Raw genomic sequence first — 22345 nt, forward strand, 5'->3', positions numbered from 1 at the left:
TAAGACCAAAACAAAATAAAGGCGAAACATATTCTTTCAATTCCATTTGATCATAATTTGTTCACTTTAATGACCAGAGACTTCTATCTGTTTGTGTGAATGTGTTCTAAACAATTTTGAGATAAATTTGAGGCAGAAAAAAAATTCTTTATGAAATGTTTGTACTTCGTATTCACCCATAAGGTTTTATATCTGTATCTGTTCCTATCATCTCTTATTCTTGGCTGCGTCGGTGTATTGTTTTGTATTTTTATGGCTGCACGGAAGGAAGCAGCGCATTCAGTGGAACCAACCGAAAAGAGTCAAATACGAGTGAATAAGCAAATACAAGTCTATTTAGTAGATTAAAAAACGCACTGATTGTACATATGAACGGAAATTTTTCCAGTATCCATTATGGGTAGGAATTCTATTTGGAATTTTTGGCATGTCATGTGTTAGAGAAATAAAAAAAATACCAGAGCACAATTTTAATTATCATTTTGTATAATTTTAAACAAGGGAATGGTTTTGAATTGGCTTTAATGTTTTGCTTTAAAGAAATGAAAAATCTTCCAAAATTTTACAAATATTTTCTTTTAAGTTTGTTGGCCGGAGCAGCTCACAGCTCACTTTTCTGTTGATTATTTTTCTTAAGCAGACTTTAAAATGTTTAGTGGGGAGAATTTTCCACAGCTCCATTCAGCTTAATTAATTTTCTTATGGCCACGCATAAATTTGTGCAAAAATGTTGCTTTATTTTAACAAGGGAAATCTATTAGCTTATCACAAATTGCCCTCAGCACATGCTCTCATGTTGTAGGAGGTGCACTTTTCCGAGGGTTTCCGCCGGCTCGGAAAATTCTGGCCAAAAGTTTACTTTACTGCATTTACGAGTTGGTAAGAAATGGCAGTCGCGTCGAAGGGGAAAACATAAACATGACTTTTAAAGTTAAGTTTTAAGACTTAGTAGCTGGAGATGCTGGAGACTTTGTCGCCCCCGCAAAAACATCAAAACTTGAAACCGAGTGCCGAGTGCGGTGCAGTTGAAGTGGGTCTCCAAAAATATATCCCACTGGGGGAGGTTATTGTGCTGGTTGTGATTTGATGTTGCCTAATAAATTGCGAATATATAAGTTTTACGATTTTTTGTGTTATATTTGCCGGCTGCGTGCCGGAGCGTGACATTTGGTTAAGTTCTTGAGACGGTCTTCGCCAATGACTGTATTAGCCATAAGTCGTGCGCACATAGCCTGCAATGAAAGAACAATATATATTCAGAAAGTTGGCAACGCGACGGGCCAGCTAGCAACCGAAATTGGAAGCCAACTTTTGGGCCGAAGCTTCCAAAGTACACAGCCAGACACAGAAGCACAACACAGAGAGCATCTGGAATATGAACGAATGACAAATGGACAGATTTGTGGGTGCAATTGGGCGTGTCCGCAGGTAATTTGAATGTAACCTAGAAGCAAATTAATTACGCGCAAAGCAGAAGCGACAGGTTACACATCAAGTTAGTAGCAATTGAGTTACAAATTTTGGTTTTATTATTAGTCGGGGTTGGGGGTTAAAAAGCTGTAACAAAAAGGCAATAACAAGCGACACAAACACAAAGCACATGGAGTTTAGTCATAGCCTCGATAGGAGTAAGAGCCATAGGATCGATTCCTGGATTGAGGCAGTCCATAGCGATCTGTATCGCTGTAGTAGCCATATCCACGATTCCTCTGGCCTTGATAGTCCCGCTGCCAGTAGCCCGAGTACTGCCTCAAACCGCCATTACCTCCATAACCGCCATAGCCGCCGTATCCTTGGGTGCCCAGGATATTCGTGGTGGGATAGTAACTGCTGCTTCCGGAGTAGTAATTGTTGGGGACATATCCTTGGCTGGAATAGACATTTGAGGATCCATAATACCCGGTGTTAGGATAGTAGTTGGAAGAGCCATAGCTGGGATAGCTGGGATAGTAGCCATTGCTGGGTCGATTGTAGTTATAACCATAGTTGGGATATCCTGAGCCAAACAGATTGAGCACTAAAAGTATAAAAGATTTATGATGAAATATTAACCTTTCATTATGATTGTGATTAAGATTCATTGCGTTCTAAGCCCCCACCCCCGGTGGCATGTATTCCCCCTACTTACACTTGGCGGATGTGGCAGCCGTGTCCAAGTCTCCTGTCGTTGTCCTGGCCGCTGTTGCCACCTGATTTTCCGGCAGGATGGCACTCCACACTCCGGATACGGCCAGCTGGAAAGAGGCTTTGGATGTCACACAAATTGGATGCGATTGGGAGCACTCACCATTAGCATAAACAGCTTGATGAGCATATTTGGTGTTTTACTATTTTTAAACTTATCGACAGGAAACAATTTCAAACCGGCGGAATGACAGACTTTATGGTAAAGGAGCTTTGAAACCAAGACAACTGCTTGCCACGATTGTTGGACGTTAAATAATTCTGTTTCTCAGACGAGAGGCCAATTTATATTTTTCATTTTCCGGCTGAGTTGCTACGCTCAAGTGAAGTCGCTGTCGACGTTGCCGAAACAAACAAACCGAAGCTAAAACAACACCACAAGCCAACAGACAAAAAACAAAGCCTCCCACTTTTTTGTATCTCACTTAGAAGCCAAGCTCGGTTTTATTACTCATACGACACGTTGTGACGGCCGAACGAGAAACTTTTGCTCACCAAATGGGAAACTTCAAAGAGTTGCAGACTCGAGATGCTATCCAGCCCTAAACAGTTCTCGAAATTGTTTATTCTAAGCGTTATTGGGGAAGGAGAGACCTTTTCTGCCACTGTCGCTATTATTATGTATTATTATTAATAATGCGCGTAATATTCTCAATTTCACGAGGCAGGTGACAAAATAAATGCCTCATCTTGCCAGTGCGTGAGTTGGGTTTAATTTTAGCTATTTGCTGTTTGCCTTTCAAAAACTTTAACAAACACAAATATCTAAACAGAAACAAAAGTAAAAAACACACTGAAACCGAAACTGAAACAGAGAAAAACCCCGCCCCGATAAACCAAATTTAATGTTTACCCTAAGTTCACAGATCGAATTTCTTTCAAGTTCCGCCGACATCGTCCAATGAATGAGAATGCCGGACGCTGTGAGCCGCGAAATGCGAGCCCAGGTCGTGCTTGTTTAGTATATCTATAATTCCAATTATCCACAGAAAGTTTGCCGGCCAAATATTTGACTTACTTGACTCTTCGCTGGGTCTTCTTGGCTTTGTTTAACTTTTTCTGTTATTCTATTGCATAATACCCGCCCTCACACCGATAATAAGTTTAGTGTCGCTGCCAGAACCCAAAACATTACAAGCCAGAAGACCTTGAGCGTTTATATTTCCATTCATAAAAAGTCTATCTTCTTCGCAAGCGACGGGAAAGATTGGGAAATTATCTGAAAGTTTATTTGTGTTTTACCTAAGTTTTGACCTCCAGTTAAGCGCTAAGCCAACTGAAGAGTTTACAACTCAAAGAAAAGAAACAAAAGTGTGAAAAGTATCGGGTTTTTTGGCGGCATGCGGGCTGGGTATGAATATTTTAGGTCTTCAGTTATTGACTTTTTGTAGTCATAAAATTGGCCAAAACTGGGTTACATATTAGCTCAAGGTGGGTGCCTTTAAAAGACTAAATTGTCTATGCATTACATTTTTTTTAAATAAAATACTTTCTCAAGATAATTACATTTCTGAGGAACGAAGCGCTTTGGGACCTCAAATATGTTTCTTTAATTTAATTAATTATATTAAAAGCTTATTGATTGACCTTAGCTTTCCGTAGTCTGGTACTATTCATACTACCTATCCTGTCAGGTATTTTATTGAAATGAATTCCAGTTTATTCCAAAATAAAATGAAACCAAACACATCAGCATAGAACAGAATAAACAAAAGTCTCAATTTCACTTTGGCTTCACTGCCAGTCTTTGCTTGTGCTTATACTAATTTCAAGGCATTTTCCGGGGAGCTAGACGTAGGTCCTTCAAAAAAGCACAAAACAGCAAAACAGGATACTTACTTTCATCTAAGAAAGGAGAAATTCCGTTGTTAGACCCTTTATTTAGGAACCATTCACGCATAATAAACGCGTGCGAAATACTCATAAGAATATGAAAGAAACTAAACTTGAACAAAATGTACAAATTGGTTAAAAATTAAGCAAAAAGAAATCATAGGTATCCTACCTTTACCTTTCTTTAAAATTCAACTACAGATTATATATATTAAGTCCCCTTTTTATTATTCTCTTTAATTTTTCTAGAATTTCCTGCAGTTTATTTTATTTGGCCTTCATTTTGTTGCCAGACTCTTATTTGTTTGTGGTTGCTCCCTTCCAAATATCAATTATACGGTTTCTCAGCATCCTTATATATCACAACGATTTCTGTAAATTACAATATCTGTATTAAAGGCAATTTTTTAAAGCTTCTAAAATGGAGAGTGAGGCACATAATATCTGGAAATTATTTGAAATGATTTTAAATTTAATGGAGTTTTTTTTAAACCTTTCATCTTTATTTTGGAAATATATTTAACGCTTATTAATAGTATACTTTCGGGTAGCACAGTATGGCCAACAGCTCAATATTAAAAACTTATCCACCAGTGGCGCTCATGTGCTGCTTCACCCAATTTTTAAGCCCAGTTTAATAAAAAAAATCGAAAAAATATTTCTTCTTGAATTTTGATTCAGATTGTTGGAGAATCTACAAACAAACCGCTCGAGGTATTCCGCTAATAAATCTGATAATTATAAACAAAGATATGGCCCCCGTGGTGGGTCAATATTCCCTTCCCTCATTAAGATATACAACAACCAGTGATTGAAAAGTTCAGATTTTGGACAAGTTAAAAGGTATCTGAAAGGGGAAACATCATGATTTTGGCCAAAAATTGGGCCAAATTTTGATTGTTTGAATTTTCCAATCCTTTGATGCGGTTCGAAGCGCATTAGAGTTCTGATTGTGGAATGGTATTGCGTTTACTGATCGGTTGAGAAATAGTTAAGATATACAACAAGCAGTGTTTAAAAAGTTCCCATTTTGGCCAAGTTAAAAAGTATCTGAAACGTGAGACCAATTTTTGTATTTTCCTAATGGAAAAAATTGCATAACTTGACTAATAATCGGCAGATCCCAAAATGTCATACCTTCCCGATCTTATAACTTCGATTAGAATCATTCTCAATCAAAACCTGGCAACAACATTTTGGACCCATTTTTCGATATTTTTCAAAGGGGTAACATCATGATTTTGGCCAAAAACACAGGCCGACAATTTCCAACTTTTTTTTTCCTCCACGCATAATTTTACCTGCTCCATAATCTTTAGGCTCCCCTGAACCAAAGTCCAGAACAAACATAGGTTCTATCACCCACCGTTTCCGCGGTACACCTAAGAGAAGAAATTGATCAAATTTTACCATATATTAAATTATGTAGGCCGTGAAATGGCTACGACCATCATTGTTTCCAGTACATATCATTTTTGAAATGTATGTGTACCAACTAAAATTAAAAAATGGTTTCTAGCAGTTACCATATCTTTGGAATACTCATCCAAAGTTGAAATCTCAGATTTTCTACGTTAATTTTTGCTCTTCTATGATTTTTCCCCAAACATTTTTCTATGGAAGATTTTTATTTTCTTATTGAAATCAGTAGATCATACCATGTTTTAATTTTGGATTTAAGGAAAAACTCGAAATAATTTTATTGAATTTAATATAGGTGGTTCAACAATATTTTCTTAAATTAAATTGGAGTTTTTAATCTCATATTTTCAAAAAGTCATGGCTATCTACAACTTCTGTAAAGCTTTACTAAACAAGCTGAACCTGCAATAGATACGTTTTGAATATAGAAACAGTTTTAGATAGCCATGACTTTTTGAAAATATGAGATTAAAAACTCCAATTTAATTTAAGAAAATATTGTTGAACCACCTATATTAAATTCAATAAAATTATTTCGAGTTTTTTCTTAAATCCAAAATTAAAACATGGTATGATCTACTGATTTCAATAAGAAAATAAAAATCTTCCATAGAAAAATGTTTGGGGAAAAATCATAGAAGAGCAAAAATTAACGTAGAAAATCTGAGATTTCAACTTTGGATGAGTATTCCAAAGATATGGTAACTGCTAGAAACCATTTTTTAATTTTAGTTGGTACACATACATTTCAAAAATGATATGTACTGGAAACAATGATGGTCGTAGCCATTTCACGGCCTACATAATTCAATATATGGTAAAATTTGATCAATTTCTTCTCTTAGGTGTACCGCGGAAACGGTGGGTGATAGAACCTATGTTTGTTCTGGACTTTGGTTCAGGGGAGCCTAAAGGTTATGGAGCAGGTAAAATTATGCGTGGAGATTTTTTGCTGTTGGCCTGTGAAATTGGTCCAAATTTTGATTGTTTGAATTTTCCAATCTTTTGATGCAGTTCGAAGCGCATTAGAGTAGTAAATAATAAGGAAAACAAATATATTTTTTTTTCTTAATTTTTATTCAATTTCAATTTTTCTCTCTTGACATAACAATTCATTATTCCGTCTCAATCATTATTAGAGTAGACATTAAATAAACTAAGAACTAAAGTTTTTAAAAAATCATAAAGAAATAAAACTGAACAAAATCATAAAGAAAATAATAAAGAAGCATACACAAAATGCATAATAAACAACATGTCACAAAACAATTTTTTAAATTTGCCAATTTTCCGGTGCTCTCGCTTTTACAATAGAAACTTTTCGATTATACAGTATTTATATAGTTTATGATGATATTTTACATGGAGAGCATCGGTGTGGGTCGTGGACAGGCGGTCTGGAGTGCATTTACCCAAAAACTGCTGATTACATAATCGTTTAAATCCAATTCATAACACAAGAAATCGAACACATTAACCAGGGCTCCAAGCTAATTTTCCCATTTTTTTTAAATGCTGTTTTGGCCCTAATTGGCAGACACTAAAAACACTTAGACTAGGTTTAGTTTTTCTTTTTTTCGGGGAGGTAGGATTGAGGTTGGGATTGGATAAGGGATCGGGATTGGATTGGTTTTTTATGTCCTTGTCTTAGTTCGTCTCGCTAGTTGCCTTGATTTCTGGTTTAGGATCAGCCAGGATTTTGGCTTCCTCGGGTTCGATTTTCGTCTTAACTTCCTCGGAAGCTGCTGGCACGGGCTCAACCTTTTCCTTCACCTCTTCTGAGGCAGCTGGCTTGGGTTCAACCTGAACCTTGACCTCCTCGGAAGCAGCAGGCACTAATTTCTCTTTAACCTCTTCGGGGGCAACTGGCTTGGTCTCAACCTGAACCTTGACCTCCTCGGATGCGGCCGGAATGGGCTCAGCTTTGATTTCGGGTTCGGCCTTAGCCGCGACTGGAGCGTCGGCTTCGCTTGTCTCGCGCTTCTTGTGAAGACGTCCTGGCAGATTCTGGGTGCAGGAGCATGGGCACATGCATTGGTCCTTCGGGGCGGAGCCAGTCAGGACGGAGTGAAGACTGAACGAGGCCGGTTGCACGCCCAGCGGGAAAGGATCGATGTTCGAGTGTTGGTAAACGGAATTTTCTTCGCAGTTGGAATAGTACTCCTGCGGCAGGATAACCACCGGCATGAGGGCGATCACCGCCCCCTTGGGGATCTTGTCTGGGGGATAGAAGGCCGGCTGTCCAGGAGCTTGAGGTATCACCGGCAGTTGTGTGAGTGACATGGCGTTTATTATGCTGCCAAAGTTCGCTTGTCCGTTGAAGCCGGAAAATTGTTTGTTAAAGTCAACAGAGGCTGGATTGGGATAGGTGGTTGAGGTGGTGGTGGTGGAGGTAAGGGTGCTTTTCGATGAGTGCGTCTTATCGGCGTTACACACACAGGACTCGCTGATCGATGGAACATGCAATGGTGGAGAGGGACGAGGTGTTACTTTGGGTTCAACGTAAACTTGGGGAGGTGGTGTCGGTCTCGCGGTCACGGGCTTGTACGGAGGAACGGTCACTGCCGGTACCTGTGGCGTATGGTACCTAATTGTCGGTGGAGTCTGGGGAACTGGGGTGGCGGTATTAACCACAAATGGTCGGGGGGTCGAGGGTTGGTACGGTTGCACCGGAATCGGTGCGGGTGTAGATGTCTTAGTCACGTATTTGGGGGTCGGTGGTGGTGGCGGTAGGTATGTGTTCTTTTCAACTTTACCCGGTGTCACTGGCGGTGGCGGAACGCTCTTAGGCTTATCCTTCTCAATAGTGATAGCCGGGACCTTTGGCTGTACGATCGTCGTGATTTTTTGGGATGGCGGAACAGGAACGGGAACATAGGGTTTGGGAGTGGAAGGAGAAGGAGGAATATAGGTTAGTGGTGGCTTAGTGGTTACTCTCTGCACATAATCATCTTTCTTTTCGTAATTCGGCTTATAAACTACTTTGGGGGGTTCAACTTGAATGACTTGTGAGTAGGATGGGGGCGGAATTTTGGAGATTTTACCCGGTTGGACAGGTGGCAGGTAGCCAGGAGTCTCCTTGTCCGAGTAGCGAGGATCGTTGGCCGGTGGGCCTGGGCGAGTAGGTCCTGGATTAAAACAATTCCTTATTAGTAATCTCTTAAATTGTTTATTATTTGGGAAAGTTATACCTGGAGGTCCTGGTGGGCCAGGGCGGGTTGGTCCAGGAGGTCCAGGGGGTCCTGGTGGGCCAGGGCGGGTAGGTCCAGGAGGTCCGGGTGGTCCAGGAGGTCCGAAAGGTCCTGATTTTTCAAAATTATAAAATTAATGAATATAAATCCAATTATTTGAATAAATTATACCTTTAGGTCCAGGCTTGGTAGGTCCCTTGGGTCCGGGAGGTCCTGATGAGTTTTAATAAGATATTGGTTATGGTATCAGGTAAAAATTAAAAATTAATTTATAAAAAAAAAATATTTTTTGTAGTATATTGAGGAAGGAACTATAAGGGTTAACCAAATATTCAGTCTCTTGGCAAAGAATTAATGTGAATGGAAACCTAAATTACAAAAAAATAAACAAAATATAGAATAGTATCCTGGGAGGCCAGTATGAAACTTTTGAAGAATGAAGGTTTCGAAAAAATAAAAAGTTCAAAATAAAATAGAATAGCGTACAAGTAAAAAAAAGTAATTAAGAAAAAACAAAATAAAGGCTAGGTCTCTTAGAGGCGGCGTGTTGTTATTCCGGAATCAGGACCCATGGTAATTAATTAAAGTAAAAATAAAAGAAAAATAAAAATATGAAGAGGCATATATTCCGCAGGCAAACAACAAAGATAATAATAATAAAAAATAAACATTTTATTACAATAAAAATTGTAAAAATAAATAGAAGAAAAGAAGGTAAAGAGATAACCTTTCGGTTCAAAGGGACCGACTGTAATGATTTGAAACTCCATTGCCCATAGGGTTATGAAAAAATAACTTTTAATCGAGGCAAGAGGAGGAATCACAGCCTACTTGATTCGATATGTTTTACTTTTGTGGCAGCTCTAGGTTTAGGGTGGTCACCTTAGCGCTTTCAGAAACAATATCCTATTGCAGTTGGCTTATATAATCTTACCAGGTGGTCCGGGTGGTCCGGGAGGTCCGGGAGGTCCCTTGGGGCCTAAATTTGTTATTAAAAAGTAAATAAAAAACTCTGATATACCCATTGAAAAGATAAATTATTACCGCCGGGTCCCTTTGGTCCGCCTGGTCCGCCTGGGCCGCCGGGGCCTACGCCGCCGCCATCTCCATTGCCGCCCTCGCCGCCGTATCCGCCCTCGGGTCCAACCACATGGACGTATGGGGGTGCCGGAGGTCCAGTTGGGCCTTCAACGTGCACATATTTGCCAGAATCATCGTGATAATATCTTCCATCGTTAATACCTGTAATTGAATTCAATTTAAAAATTAGTATACCATTTTAATAAAGAAGGGGAGGAGAAACTCACCAGAATAGCGACCATCATTGGCGTTAGGGTTATATTTACCGTTATCTGGATAGGAAATTTAAAATTTATAGAAATCGTTCGATTAGTAATTTTCATTGGAAAGTCTGTCTTTACATGCTCACGTTTTTAACTACAAGATACAATTACTACTATCTAGTGTCTAACTACAATCAATAGTTTGTTTAAAAACTACATTGGGTTTTCTAAAAAAAAACAGGTCTACAATTATTAATTACAATAGGATTACATTAAAAATTACAGTCTAAACGGTCTAGGCCGACACCAACACAAAAATCAAAACAATAAAGCAATCAAGTAGGATGGGATTAGTATCAACTATGGGAGTTTTATTTTTTAGTTAGGGGATCAGGAACCGAACACCAAATAATAAACAATAAACAATTAATAAATCAAAAGTAAGTAATTAGTTAGTGGCAGTTATAGAGTTGGTTAGTAGTCATTGCTCAAGCGGTTTTTCAACTTTTTCATGTGCGGTGTGTGTAATTATTTTACAATAAATGGGGTGTGTGTCGGTGTGGGTGTATCTGTGTGGGGTGTATCTGAAGAATCGGTGCAAGCATGGGTGATATAACTGCGATTGCATCTCAGTCGGAAATGAATATGTATGCTGAGAAACAAAATCATAAAAAATCATTTATCATTTCAGTCGATTTCTTTTTTTTGTTGTTGTGCATAGGATATAGAGTGAGATATATATAATAAATAGGGAATTGTGCGCTCTTGGGAGAAGTGCTCTGATAAGGAGTAACTAAAAATCAAAAAAGTGCCCTAGAATTGCCTAGCTTATATGTGTGTGTTTTTGGGGCTATAGCCAAATAAAAATTATAGAAAATATAGGGTGTGTTTACGATTCAGAAATCATTGTTTCTTGGCTGAAAATAAACGAAAAGTATAGAGCTTAAAATAGTTTAAAATTTAAATTATAAAATTATTGTATAGAGACGTAAGAGTACATTAAGCGAAGAGAAACTAAAACTAAAGTCATTGAAGAGGAAAATTTGAACGAACTGATTGAAAAATATTGTGAAAGAGGTAATGTCCTTATGATTTATAATATTTCAGATTAAAGCCATTGGTTTTTTTCCACTCCAGCTGCAGCTCGTTCAAATTTTGCTCTCCCAAGCGTAGAAAATCGGTGGAGGGCTAACCTGCTTGATAGGCGATGGCCCCAGGAAAACCGGTCTCGGTGTACGTGTAGGTGCTCGTGTAGGTTCCCTCATTGCCGGGGCGGTATTGACCGCCGGCTGCGATTGCGGAACCGCTGCCGACTGAAACACGATCGCCGGAGCCGACGGAAATACGATCGCCGGTACCGACTCCGCCACCGTTTCCGGTGGTATAACGATCGCCGGAGCCAACTCCGCCACCGTTTCCGGTGGTATAACGACCGCCGGAACCAGGTCCGCCACCGTTTCCGGTGGTATAACGACCGCCGGAACCAGGTCCGCCACCGTTTCCGGTGGAATAACGATCGCCGGAACCAGCTCCGCCACCGTTTCCGGTGGTATAACGATCACCGCCGCCGATTCCGGAACCGCTGCCGACGGAAATACGATCGCCGTCCTTATAGACCGGTTTTCCTGAGGCTCCTCCTCCCGCGCCGACCGGACCCGGAGGTCCAGGTGGACCAGGAGGCCCATTGGGTCCAAATGGTCCCTTCGGGCCTCCCGGCCCATTGGGTCCGAATCCTCCGTTGCCGCCGACGCCTCCGTTTCCACCGAAGCCGCCTCCAGATCCGTTGCCTCCGTTTCCTCCATTGGGTCCAATCACATGCTTGTAGGGATTGTTATCCGGCACGTACTGGCCATCATCTAGAAGAACATACAAAGACTGGAGTCCCGCATTCGGAGATATGTCGGTGGCGCTCATTTCTTACTGCTGCTGCCCGGGAGCAGGGTGTTCACTGAGTGGAAAGACGGTGCCTGGTCGCCGGGATGACTGTGGTCGCTGTGGCCCTTGTCGGTGCCAAAGATTCCCGTGCTCTGGCCAATGGGTCCCACGGGCTTGTGGATGGGCAGACTCTTCTGGTCGGAGCCCTTGATCACAATACTGTTGGAGCTGAACGATGGAATCGCATCGGAGCTTTTTTTGGTCTCTTTGTACTGCAAAATATTACACAGATCAGATGGGGGATCTTTACTGGGAAGGTTTCCAATATTTTTCCGAAGGTATCCCTTCGGAAAAAGGTCAGAAACCAGCCCTGAGAAAACCCCTTACATCCTCAATGAAGTAGGGAACACCATGCTGGGCTCCGTTGGCGAACTTTCCACATCCAATGGGGAAGTAGAGCTCGTCCCACTGGAGCAGGATGCCTGGCTCGGAGGGTCCTCCGTCAGTCTCTTTGTACAGGTGTGGTGGGAAGGTCTCCACCGGCTTCTCCGGCTCAACGGTGCGGTAACCGTGGGCATCGGCCACGTAGTGTGTTGCCCGGAGTAGATGGTAGGGATCGATGAGGCCGTAGCAGCCGTAGGTCACTCCATCAGGACCTCTCGTTTCGTGGTGGAAGTTGCCGGTCTTGCCGACATCATAACCATACCGATAGGCATCTTTGTGGTGTTTTAGGTTTGATTTTTGGATTGGTTTTTGGGGATTTTGTTTGGTTTTGAAAGAGTAATGTTTAGAGTATAACGTTTTTGGATTGTGTGGTTTGTTGGGTGTGTGCTTTGTTTGTTTGGAGGAGTGCTGTGAGGACCTGGAAATGGTGTGTTCATATAACCCTACGACTCTCGACTAACTGACTGCGATCTAACTGCGATCTCTGAAAGGGCGCTGCAACTGAAAGTTTTCACACTGGTTTGAACCTAATCGAATGATGATTCGTTTAAGGAAAATGTTGGTGTTTTTGTGTGCTATTGTAGGATTTTTTAAATATTTTTTTTATCGGTTGTTTTGTTGTTTTTTGGTTTTGGTAATCAGGTTGGGTAATTTCGAGGTGGTGAGGTAGAGTTATGAGTATGCGAAGCATTTTTAAAGACGTTTCCTGCAGAACTTTTCGCCACTGAAGCGCAAAAGTGCTTACAAAAAACTGTAGAAGAAAGAGTATATTTATATGTGTGTAAAGGAAAAAGAGAAAGTAGCATAGGGTAAGAGGGAGAGATATAGATAATGGTGGATTTGATTGTTGAGCGTGTATATATATTTACAATTTGAGTATAGCTACGACGCAGACTACGGTTTCTACTGGGTGAGTTTAGTAAGCTGCTACAAGGATATATATAATGTATATATATTTATGGGAAGAGTTCTACAATTGGTTTTTGTTTCGAGTTTTAGGGAGGGTTTGATTAATTAATGTAAGTTGGTTGAACTATCCAAGGGCGTGGTCGGGGGGCAGTACAAATACTTAAGACTAAGGTACTACTAACAACTACAATAACAATTGTTTGTCAATTTAGCTACTTAAAACGGTATAGAGTTAACAAAACGAAAACTAACTAACTGCATGGATGTGGGGATATATTCAAGATATACAAGTACGTCTACGATATGGATACGATATGAAAAGTACAAAACTCAACTGGGTTTTTTACAAAGTTAATGGTTTTTGGATTGGTTTTTGGTCTAATTTTCGAGTTGGATGTTTTTTTGGGGATGGATTAAAGCGGCTAGGATAGATAATCGGATTCACTTACTTGTGTCAAAGTTTGACGAATAGTATTGCTGATTCGTTGTCTTTTGGTCGTTAATATCGAGGATAAGACGACGGTTCTCTGAATCGAACTTGGCAGAGTAGACGCATTGCATCAAGATGCAAGCGACGGCCTGGAAAACACAGAAAATAAAAGAAACGAAACGAATGATTAATGGGACTGTCTAGCTTGCAAGCCCGCAACCAAATTGTACAACTGTCGAAAGATTTGTCACATTCATGGCACGCCCCCACAGCGAGTTATTGTATCTCAAAGATTTTAGTCTTGGCTTGGCTTGGCTTGGCTTCGCACAATTTGCATATTGTGGCCGGAGAGCGTACGGAGATGAGTCAAAAAGACGACTTGGCTGCTCGAGCTCGTTTTGCGGCCCAAAACCAAATCAGCAGCCATTTAGATCCGGTTCGATTCATTTAACCAGACCAAAAGCCGAAAGCCGAAAACTGAAAACCCCGAAACCGTTCACCAAAATCACTGGCAAAATGTCAAAGGCATAATATTCGAATCACAGCGCATTCTTCGTGCACTCGTCAAATGTTGACAGACATTTAAATTTTGTCTGAAACCGAAACTGGATTTGCACATGCTAATTTCCCATGATTTGTCACAGCAGCCATCGCGAAAATGTCTGGTCGCGGCAGCCATCGCGAAAATGTCTGGTCGCGAGGAAAAACTAGTTGCCTGATGTCGAGACAGTAATGGACAATTAGCTTAGATTTTAACGCACTTGTCGGCATTCGCAGAACGATTATTGATCGTGTTGGTCGTAAGCTTTCGATTGGCCCACTTAATCGTTGGATCATCATCTTTTCGGGCCACAGATATTATATAAATTCTTTATTTTGTTCATACTGATTTGCATAAATTGCCCATATAGTTAACATAATCAAGCCAAGTTCCGGCATGGCCAAGGCTTCCTTCTCAGAAACGAGTTCTATTAGGAAATTTATAGTAACCATATCCTAATATAGAAATCATAAAGGCGAGTCATATTTCCTAAATATGTCGCCAAAAAAGAAGCTTCAGGGGGGCAGGTGTATAGACCGACCTTCGCATAAAGCCAATTAATTAATTCGTTTACGATTTGGTTAGATCTCAGCTCTTTGTTGAGGGTGTGTTCGGTGTTAAGGTTAAAAGAGGGAATGCCATAATTACGAGTATTTTACTAACAATGGCATTTTATGGTTAACACCCGCTACAGATTTCATCTTTCAATAGCTCCGATAAGGTCAATAATTTTGCTATTTTTTCTATTCATCAATATATATAGATATTTTTTTTGTGGGTGCAAACAAAATGAAAACCAAACCATGTGAAGGAAACCGAAAGACAAATGAATTTCTCATAAAACAAATTTATTCGCCAATCGCGACAATCGGCGTCGGACTTGATGGAGATTCCAAATGGCAGAAATATGAAATCGCTATTAATGCAAATCGCTGGCTGCCGCTTTTTGCTGGATAACTGTCTTTTGATTGGCATATCTTCAAGTTTAAAATGTTGCCAAATCGGCTGCTCCAAAATATTCGCCACCAATCAATAAGACACTAACTACAAAATTATGAAAAAATATGTATGTGTCCAAAAAATGTGTAGTTTTGTTTTTAATTTATTATGCCAAGCTGCCTGGCAGCCGCTGACATCGGAGGTCGTTTCCATCTCACCCACATTGCCGTGCCAGAGGGCAGGTTTTCACAAATAAAGTTCAAGCCCAAATATGTTTTTTTTCCACCGGGTTTTAATATTTTTGTTTGTAACTTTTCATTGCGTGCCTCGAGAGGATGGCATGGTTAAGTTATTACAAAAGTTTTCCATAATTTTCAGGCGATATTGATTTTCAACCTGTAACTGAGGTCGATTGAACCTGAAGATCAAACTTTTTTGTCTCTGGGAAAGGAACATATTGCGGAAGTTTTCCTTTAGTTAAAGTCAAAGAAAACATAGGGCCACAAGTGATGGATTGATTGATTGCATGTGGAGAGCTTTCAGTTAAGTGACTAGGGTGCTAATGAATTCTGAATGAAGAGAACCACTAAAAAGGTTATCCGAAGGGGAAGTCATAAGCCAACAAAGTTGATCAGAAATTGCTGGAAAACAAGTCCCCGAATTATTTATTTAATTTCTCATTGCCATAAAGCCCCAGTGAACTTTACCCTAATCTCCCCTAACTGGGCTAGGCCAATAACTGACAATCTCATTTCTCGTGGGTAATTAGTTTCTCAAATTGAGTGAACGGGGTGCCAAGCCAAGCCCCGCTTTCAAGCCGTGTACAGACGCACAAAAAATCTAATCAATTGCCAATCAATTAAACGCAAAATCCAGCCAACAAATGTGGGCCACAATTATGAATTCAAACGTCAGTCATGAAAGAGGTGCGAAGAGGTAAGTTTTTAGTTGCAAATGCAGTAAATCAGTTCCAAGACGTTCGCATACATCATCCAAAGCCACTGGCGGCTGTCGAGTTGACCCAAAAAACGCACAACTCCGCCTTGAGAATAAAATCTGCAGTTCTCGATGCCAGTATGCACAATGAGCCAATGAATCTTAAAGATACTTTTTGCATTTTGCATAACTCACCGCCGACAGAGCATGGGCAAAACAGTTTATCAATCGCCTTATTCGCACGCACAAGATGTTGTTACTTGGGATGTTTACATGATTTCAGCTACATACATCGTAACCAGCATCATCATCATAATCATCATCATCCCAGGCTTCAAACTGGCACCCCAGTAAACCGGTTTAGTCATCCATCCAAACTTTTCGGCGAGGCATCTTGACTGCTTTTGCCCTTTGGCGATGGTTGGAGCGAGGAAACTTTTTTATTTCGTGTAAGTATTTATACTTTTCAAGGTCAATGAGTATCTTGTGCCGGCGGCCAATGGATCGAACATAAGAAATTCATATTATTTTTTTTGACAAATCGAATTAAAATGCAACTGGCAGTGGGATGCGACCTTAATCGATGAAATCTCTTTCGGGGATGCAGTTTCGGGCTGCACAACAGTCGTGAAAAAAAATTGTGAAATTTCTTTTCAACGAAATCTTGTCGGGGGAGTTGTGCAACAAACATTTCCATAAAATGAGAAATGAAATGGCCGGACGATAAAAATGCCAAACAGCCTACCTGGCAACAAAAAAACTCATTAGAACCTCAAACTCTGCTGGAAAAAATCAGAATACTAATAATAATTTAATTCGTTTTTTTATTTGGAGAAACACGTATAACCAGCTATGGGCGATGGCCTTTTGGGTTTTTGATTTTCCAGTTAATCCGGGCACGGATTTAATTAGCGCCACATCTAGAATCTTTTGAGAGCAGAACTGTGCTAATGAGTTCATTCCTCATCGATGGCCAAACAAATGTGTTGGTCTTAGGTTGATCTCAGACAAAGATGGGAATTTGTCCACACAATGTATCTCATTAACGCATCGCCATATCTCAATTTGGAAGGGGGAGACGGCTGTCAGTGAACTTCCACTCGACTTGTTCTGATTTATTGAAGCAATTAAAAAATAAACCGTTGGGCATGGCACACTTGCTGCCTGCATTCCGGGTGACATCATACATTAACTTTTACTTTCAACTTTTGGCATTTGGCTTGGGGAGTTAATAAATGCTTTTGGCGAAGCGTTTTCGTTTTCGTATTTAAACCAGCCCGAAGACTTCCTCTTCCACCTTAGCCATCGTCATCATCATCACCTCCTAACAAATTCAGCTGCCGCCTTTGGCCATTGTCTCCCCTAATCGCTAACGAGCGATCAAGACCTAATTTGCATTTCTAGATTTTATTTTAGAGATACACGTATAGATTTCATATTAAAATTTGCCTGCCACAAAAAGCAGCCATAAATTAATGGGCAGACAAACAACGAATCTTCGGCCTTTAATATCGAAAGTCATAGCGGGAAGTGAAAAGAATAGAAGCAGCGACTAGCCATAAAAGTGAATGGGGGCTTCGTCAAAGTTCCATGAACTCTTACGTAAAGGTGGGTCTGGCCCAGGGAAATGAAGTAAGAGTGAAGAACCTTAGTTGTTTATTTCTAAACTTAGTAGCACAGTTTTTAAGCCCTGCAGCCAAATCCCGGATGTAAATTTAATTTATTTTCTGCTCTAGATTTTTTGCGATATTGTGTAGCAGTAAAGTAGCTAACGGACATGCCTAATGCCCTATTTGAGAGTAAAGCAAATGCCATAATTTATTTCAATTGCCTAGGCGAGCAGCCAACTATTTGCTATTTGGTCATGCCAGTCACTCGGCTTCTGCTACTCCAGTTTATGACTCAACTCGCCTCCCGACGAACGATTAAATCTTTACAAATCTGCAATGCACAGATGCCGAGAAGAAAATCCGCGCACTCTTTAAAATTCCACACAAGAACGTTCTTTTTTTGGGAGATGGGCCAGCAAATTTTATAATAAAAACAAGAAAGAATTGTGGCCCGAGAAGAAATTCCCTGTCAACGCTTGTTGTGAGGCATTAACAATATTTTGTGCCTCAACTTTGGCTTTGGTTGCTTTTTTTATTCGTTGCGTACGTGTCTGGCTGAATTTCTCGCCCCGAACCAGAGGGATTTAAGCCACACGCTGGCTGTCGAGATAAACTCAAAAAAAGAAAAAATATAGCTAAAAAAAAGAAAAAATTTAAGCAAACTCAGCACGCTTAACCCCAAAAGGAAGGGGTCAAAGACAGACACACTTGACGCGCCGACGGGCTTTTTGGCAGGTGACAGAACCCGTGGCTGAAACCACTTTTCTAGCCCGAATCCCGAAACCGAGATAATATCGCAGCTCACTTAGAGCATCATTATGACACCTTTTATACACAGTATTTTTCGGGTGTCTGAAGTGAAAAAATTAACAGCTTTTGGCGATATTATCTAAGAAATTATCCAAGAATTTTTGGCCATAATCAAATTAACACTGTTTTGCGATAGTTTCTCTTAATGAAGCAAGTCCTTGACTCATCGTTTAATTTAAGCTTAACTTTCGCAAATATACGGATCTGATACGAGTTACAGATGATACAAAGCTTAATTTGCATATATTTTAAATCATTTAATTTCAACTCTCTCTCTTAGGCCAATGCCTAAATATACGCTTTATTTTGTTAAACAACAAAGACTTCGAATGCCACATTTTTGAGCGTTGAATCGTCTTCTTTGCACTTTAACTAAAAACAAAACAAATTACGAATATCGATTCAATTCGAAATGACAACAAATAAATAAATTCTGTGGGATGAGGCAGTCAGGAAACCAAAAACTGGGCAAGACTTTTTGCGTTGTGAGGTAAAGTAAATAAAAGTGCCTGACGTTTGCATCGAATCGTTTCGAAATAGCCGGTATTTATACTATTTGTTTGTCCAGAAAAATGCCGGTTGGGTATCACTTTTATTTTTATTGCTGGCCATAATTGATGGCCATCCATTTCGCCCAACTAAGTTGCATTAGTTTGGCAAATAAACTAGACAAAAACCGAGCCGAAATAGTTACAATTTGACTCAAACTTGTTAAGCTCGTTAAATAGATATTGAAATTCCATCGTAATAATGGGTTAGTGGATTTACAAAACCGCTGATTGCAGTTTTTAACCTTCACTATTCGTTTTCAATCAAATATACGAGTCAGACGCATATTTTTCCCTTTATTTGTATACATTTTTGTTTGACAATATTTTTAGCCGAGTGCTAAGTGCTATTGACATCCTACTAACTGACTTCCATGGTAATTAAAACAAGAGATGAAATAACACTTAATTCGGTAGCTTAGGCTACCTATATAAAATGTTTTTTTTTAAAGAATAGGATCCCCAAAATATAGATTTTCAAAAAAATATCTCCTTAAATTGTTGTTATTTACTTACCATGCACAAAGCTGCACGCGCCATTTTTCAACGAATTTTATGGTTTTTTGACACAAGGAACGCCAGTAAATATTTATTTAGGTATTATCAATTTTTGAATGGAATAAACTGAGTTATCCAATTTCCAATCTTGAAAAGAAGAAAATGTTTATATATTCGTTAATTGCATTGAATTTGAATCACAGTTTTCACACTAGTTTTAAAAATTTAGTCGAGATTTAAAGTTTTGAAATTGCAAGTTGAGAATTTTTGGAAAAAAAATTCTATATTATTTTTATTTATCCTTGCAATTATTACAGTTCAGTGGGGATGTGGGAATGTTGGGATTGGGGATTCCGTTCAGGTGTTTCAGGTGTGAGGAGATCACAAATATTAATTTAGTATTTACTTTTAAGAGCCTAAACTAGAGCTCATACCGTGGTGACCGATGTGGACGAACTGAAGATGAACGCATCGCGTCTTTGCCATATAAACAGAGGCAGAAGCGAAACAAAAAGGCAAAAAACGAAATCACACAAAAAAACTGAAATCGAATTTCGAGACTCGCTCAGTGTACTTGAGAGCAGCTCCTAACCCATACACTGGCGCACTCCGACCGCATCACTATCTGTCCAGGTGACAGAGCTATTGGGCTTAAAGTGCGTGAGTGTGTGAGTGAAACGAGTTTTATTTTTTATGCACGCTTTTTTCGCCGGACTCGTTAATTTATTTGGCCAAGCGGCGTCGGAGAGATGAGCTCCAACTACGCCACTATACGCCGGAGCTACGGGTCGTATACTTGATAAATTGTAACCCTCTCTGAGGATTGAGTCTTCGCGCTTCTCTCGCGAGGATCTGCTTGCGTGTCTCAAGAATTTAACTTCACTTTCAGGTTCTTGGGTTCATTAATATTTAAAGATTGATTTTTTTTTTCTCTAGCTTATTTATTCGCTTTTTTTATGTTTTATTGTCTTCTGTTTTGTTTGTCCAAAGAACATTTTTTGTCTTTAATTGAAAATTCGAGTTTTTCGTGTTTATTTTGATTTAATTTTATCGTTAATCGAATAGTGATATTTTAGCTATATATTGATTAGAGATTGTTGTTTTTTTTTCAATATTTATATATGTATTTATTTCTTTTTTGTTCGTTCGTTTGGCTCCCGACTTTTGGCAGTTCTAACTGGCGTTTTAAGTTTTATTTTTTGCTGAAAATTATTTAGATGGTTTATTGATTTAATTAAAGCTATGCAAGAAACAGGGTTTAGTTTTATTGAGTTTGCCGCATGATCCATTCGATTTCCGTATACGCTAGTATTTCTTCCTGTGTATGCAAGAGCTATAATTATAATAAATTTTCTGCCATTGATCACAAATGAGCTAGATTATAAATGTGTTTTCTAAATCTTGAAATGAACTCACACAGTAGCCAAGAAATTAATCTCTGAGATCACGAACCCCATGTCAGATAGGAAATTGTATAGCCTAATCCATATAACATAATTCCGACACCTTTTCGGTTAGTTGCGACATGCTTCCGTTTGCTGATCCGATTAAAATAAGTCTTAGAACGTTTCTAGCGGTTCTTTTTTTGAATTTTGCATACATTTTGAAAAGCTGTTGACATTTAAAGTGAATTTCGCAGTTAAGTCGCTTGGCTCCAACAAGAAAAGGGGGAAACAATTTAAGCTTTGCTCTTGAAGATGGCAATTGACACAGAAAATAATCAGCTTCCTCGCTCTGGGGCATAAAAAAGGATGAATTTAATGACAATGCTTAAGCCAAGGTCTAAACCCTCGGAATAAAAACAATGTGTAAGTATTTTCTGCAATAAAAATTGAAATGAAGAATACACTGAAGGTTCAATGCTCTAAGAAAACTTCGTATGAAGTTGCGTGTTCAAAATATGTTTCTGATATTCAAGATAAAATATCAAAATTTTTGTAAACATATTTTTTTAAGTAAAAACATTCAATATTTTGAGTATACCCTAAAAAAGAGCATTTTTAATAATCGAATTTCTGCACAGCATGCAAAACCCATCGCAGCTGGGGCTCTTTTTTAAAATATGTCTATATACGTGGGCTTAGCTGAAAAATTAAAAAAAGGGAGAGAATATTTTGCCAACGGCAATTTAAGTCACATTTAAATCTTCATTCGGTCAACGGATTAACAAATTTTATTATAAACTCGTTCTCAAAATTCCTTTTACATTACGAGCCACGAATCCCCCCAGATGACCTTGACATCTCTGAATAATCTGGGTATATCCTTCAACATTCTCAAAGCTTTATTAACATTTTATTTTTTTTTTTGCATTATTTTCGTAATGTTAACCGGAGCAAAGAAAACGAGAAAAAACTGAAACATTTAAAATTGAGGTTTTTTTCTTGTTTTGTTTCATATGTAAATGCATTTTTGACAGAGTTTCATTGACAGTAAAATTATTAAACATAACTTTGAAATAAAAAAATACTCAGACAACAAAAAAATGAATATGAAGTGAGCACTGCGATATTCAGAGCTGTGAAAAAGGGATAAAGAAATTATATATATTTAAATGGAATTTAAGCCAAATTTGGTGTGTATGGAAGTGAAATAAATTTTATTTTTTTTCCTTTTTGCGAACTTTTTTAGCCCACACAAAATTTTATTTTTATGACCACGCCGAGTCACACAATACATGGGTATTAATTTTTTCGTGGTTTTTGGACGACCTTTGAGAGAACAAAACCCAAAAAACCGAAAAGATTTTAGCTATCATCAGTCGCAAAACAAGTTGAATTTCGTTAATCAAATTCATAAGCTGGCAAAACTATCAAGAAATCAAATATAAATAGAAATATCGCATTTAAGATATGCTTTTAACAAGCCTTAGTCAAGTTCGATTCGAGAAAA

At 39.1% G+C, this 22345-nt stretch overlaps 2 protein-coding genes across 15 annotated transcripts; both read right to left on the bottom strand.

The window, feature by feature from the left end:
- Positions 1-1165: 1165 nt before the first annotated feature.
- LOC6493331 (shematrin-like protein 1) lies at positions 1166-2473 on the bottom strand. 2 transcript variants are annotated; one of them, XM_014908845.3, is made up of 4 exons: positions 2288-2470; positions 2129-2234; positions 1766-2017; positions 1166-1232 (listed from the first exon to the last, which is right to left on the bottom strand). In XM_014908845.3, exons 1-4 carry the CDS (start codon positions 2312-2314, stop codon positions 1207-1209), a joined length of 411 nt encoding a protein of 136 aa, XP_014764331.1. In that variant the 5' UTR covers positions 2315-2470; the 3' UTR covers positions 1166-1206. The 2 variants fall into 2 exon arrangements, with proteins under 2 accessions (XP_014764331.1, XP_001957537.1); XM_001957501.4 differs by having other exon boundaries at positions 1166-2017; positions 2288-2473.
- A 4022-nt stretch (positions 2474-6495) lies between these two features.
- On the bottom strand, positions 6496-19985 carry LOC6493330 (collagen alpha-1(X) chain). Of its 13 annotated transcripts, none has more exons than XM_044714600.1 (13): positions 19860-19956; positions 19472-19600; positions 13591-13720; positions 12176-12504; positions 11835-12060; positions 11107-11769; positions 9938-9982; positions 9675-9872; positions 9565-9609; positions 8802-8843; positions 8631-8741; positions 8484-8567; positions 6496-8265 (listed from the first exon to the last, which is right to left on the bottom strand). In XM_044714600.1, the coding sequence occupies exons 2-13, from the start codon at positions 19493-19495 to the stop codon at positions 8240-8242; spliced, it is 1923 nt and encodes a 640-aa protein (XP_044570535.1). In that variant the 5' UTR covers positions 19496-19600; positions 19860-19956; the 3' UTR covers positions 6496-8239. The 13 variants fall into 13 exon arrangements, with proteins under 13 accessions (XP_044570535.1, XP_044570529.1, XP_044570537.1 ...); XM_044714594.1 differs by having other exon boundaries at positions 6496-7885; positions 8196-8567; XM_044714598.1 differs by having other exon boundaries at positions 7743-7885; positions 8196-8265; positions 8484-8741; positions 19860-19957.
- Positions 19986-22345: the final 2360 nt, after the last annotated feature.

The sequence above is a fragment of the Drosophila ananassae genome, chromosome 2R (assembly GCF_017639315.1).
Source record: "Drosophila ananassae strain 14024-0371.13 chromosome 2R, ASM1763931v2, whole genome shotgun sequence".
Lineage (NCBI taxonomy): Eukaryota > Metazoa > Arthropoda > Insecta > Diptera > Drosophilidae > Drosophila > Drosophila ananassae.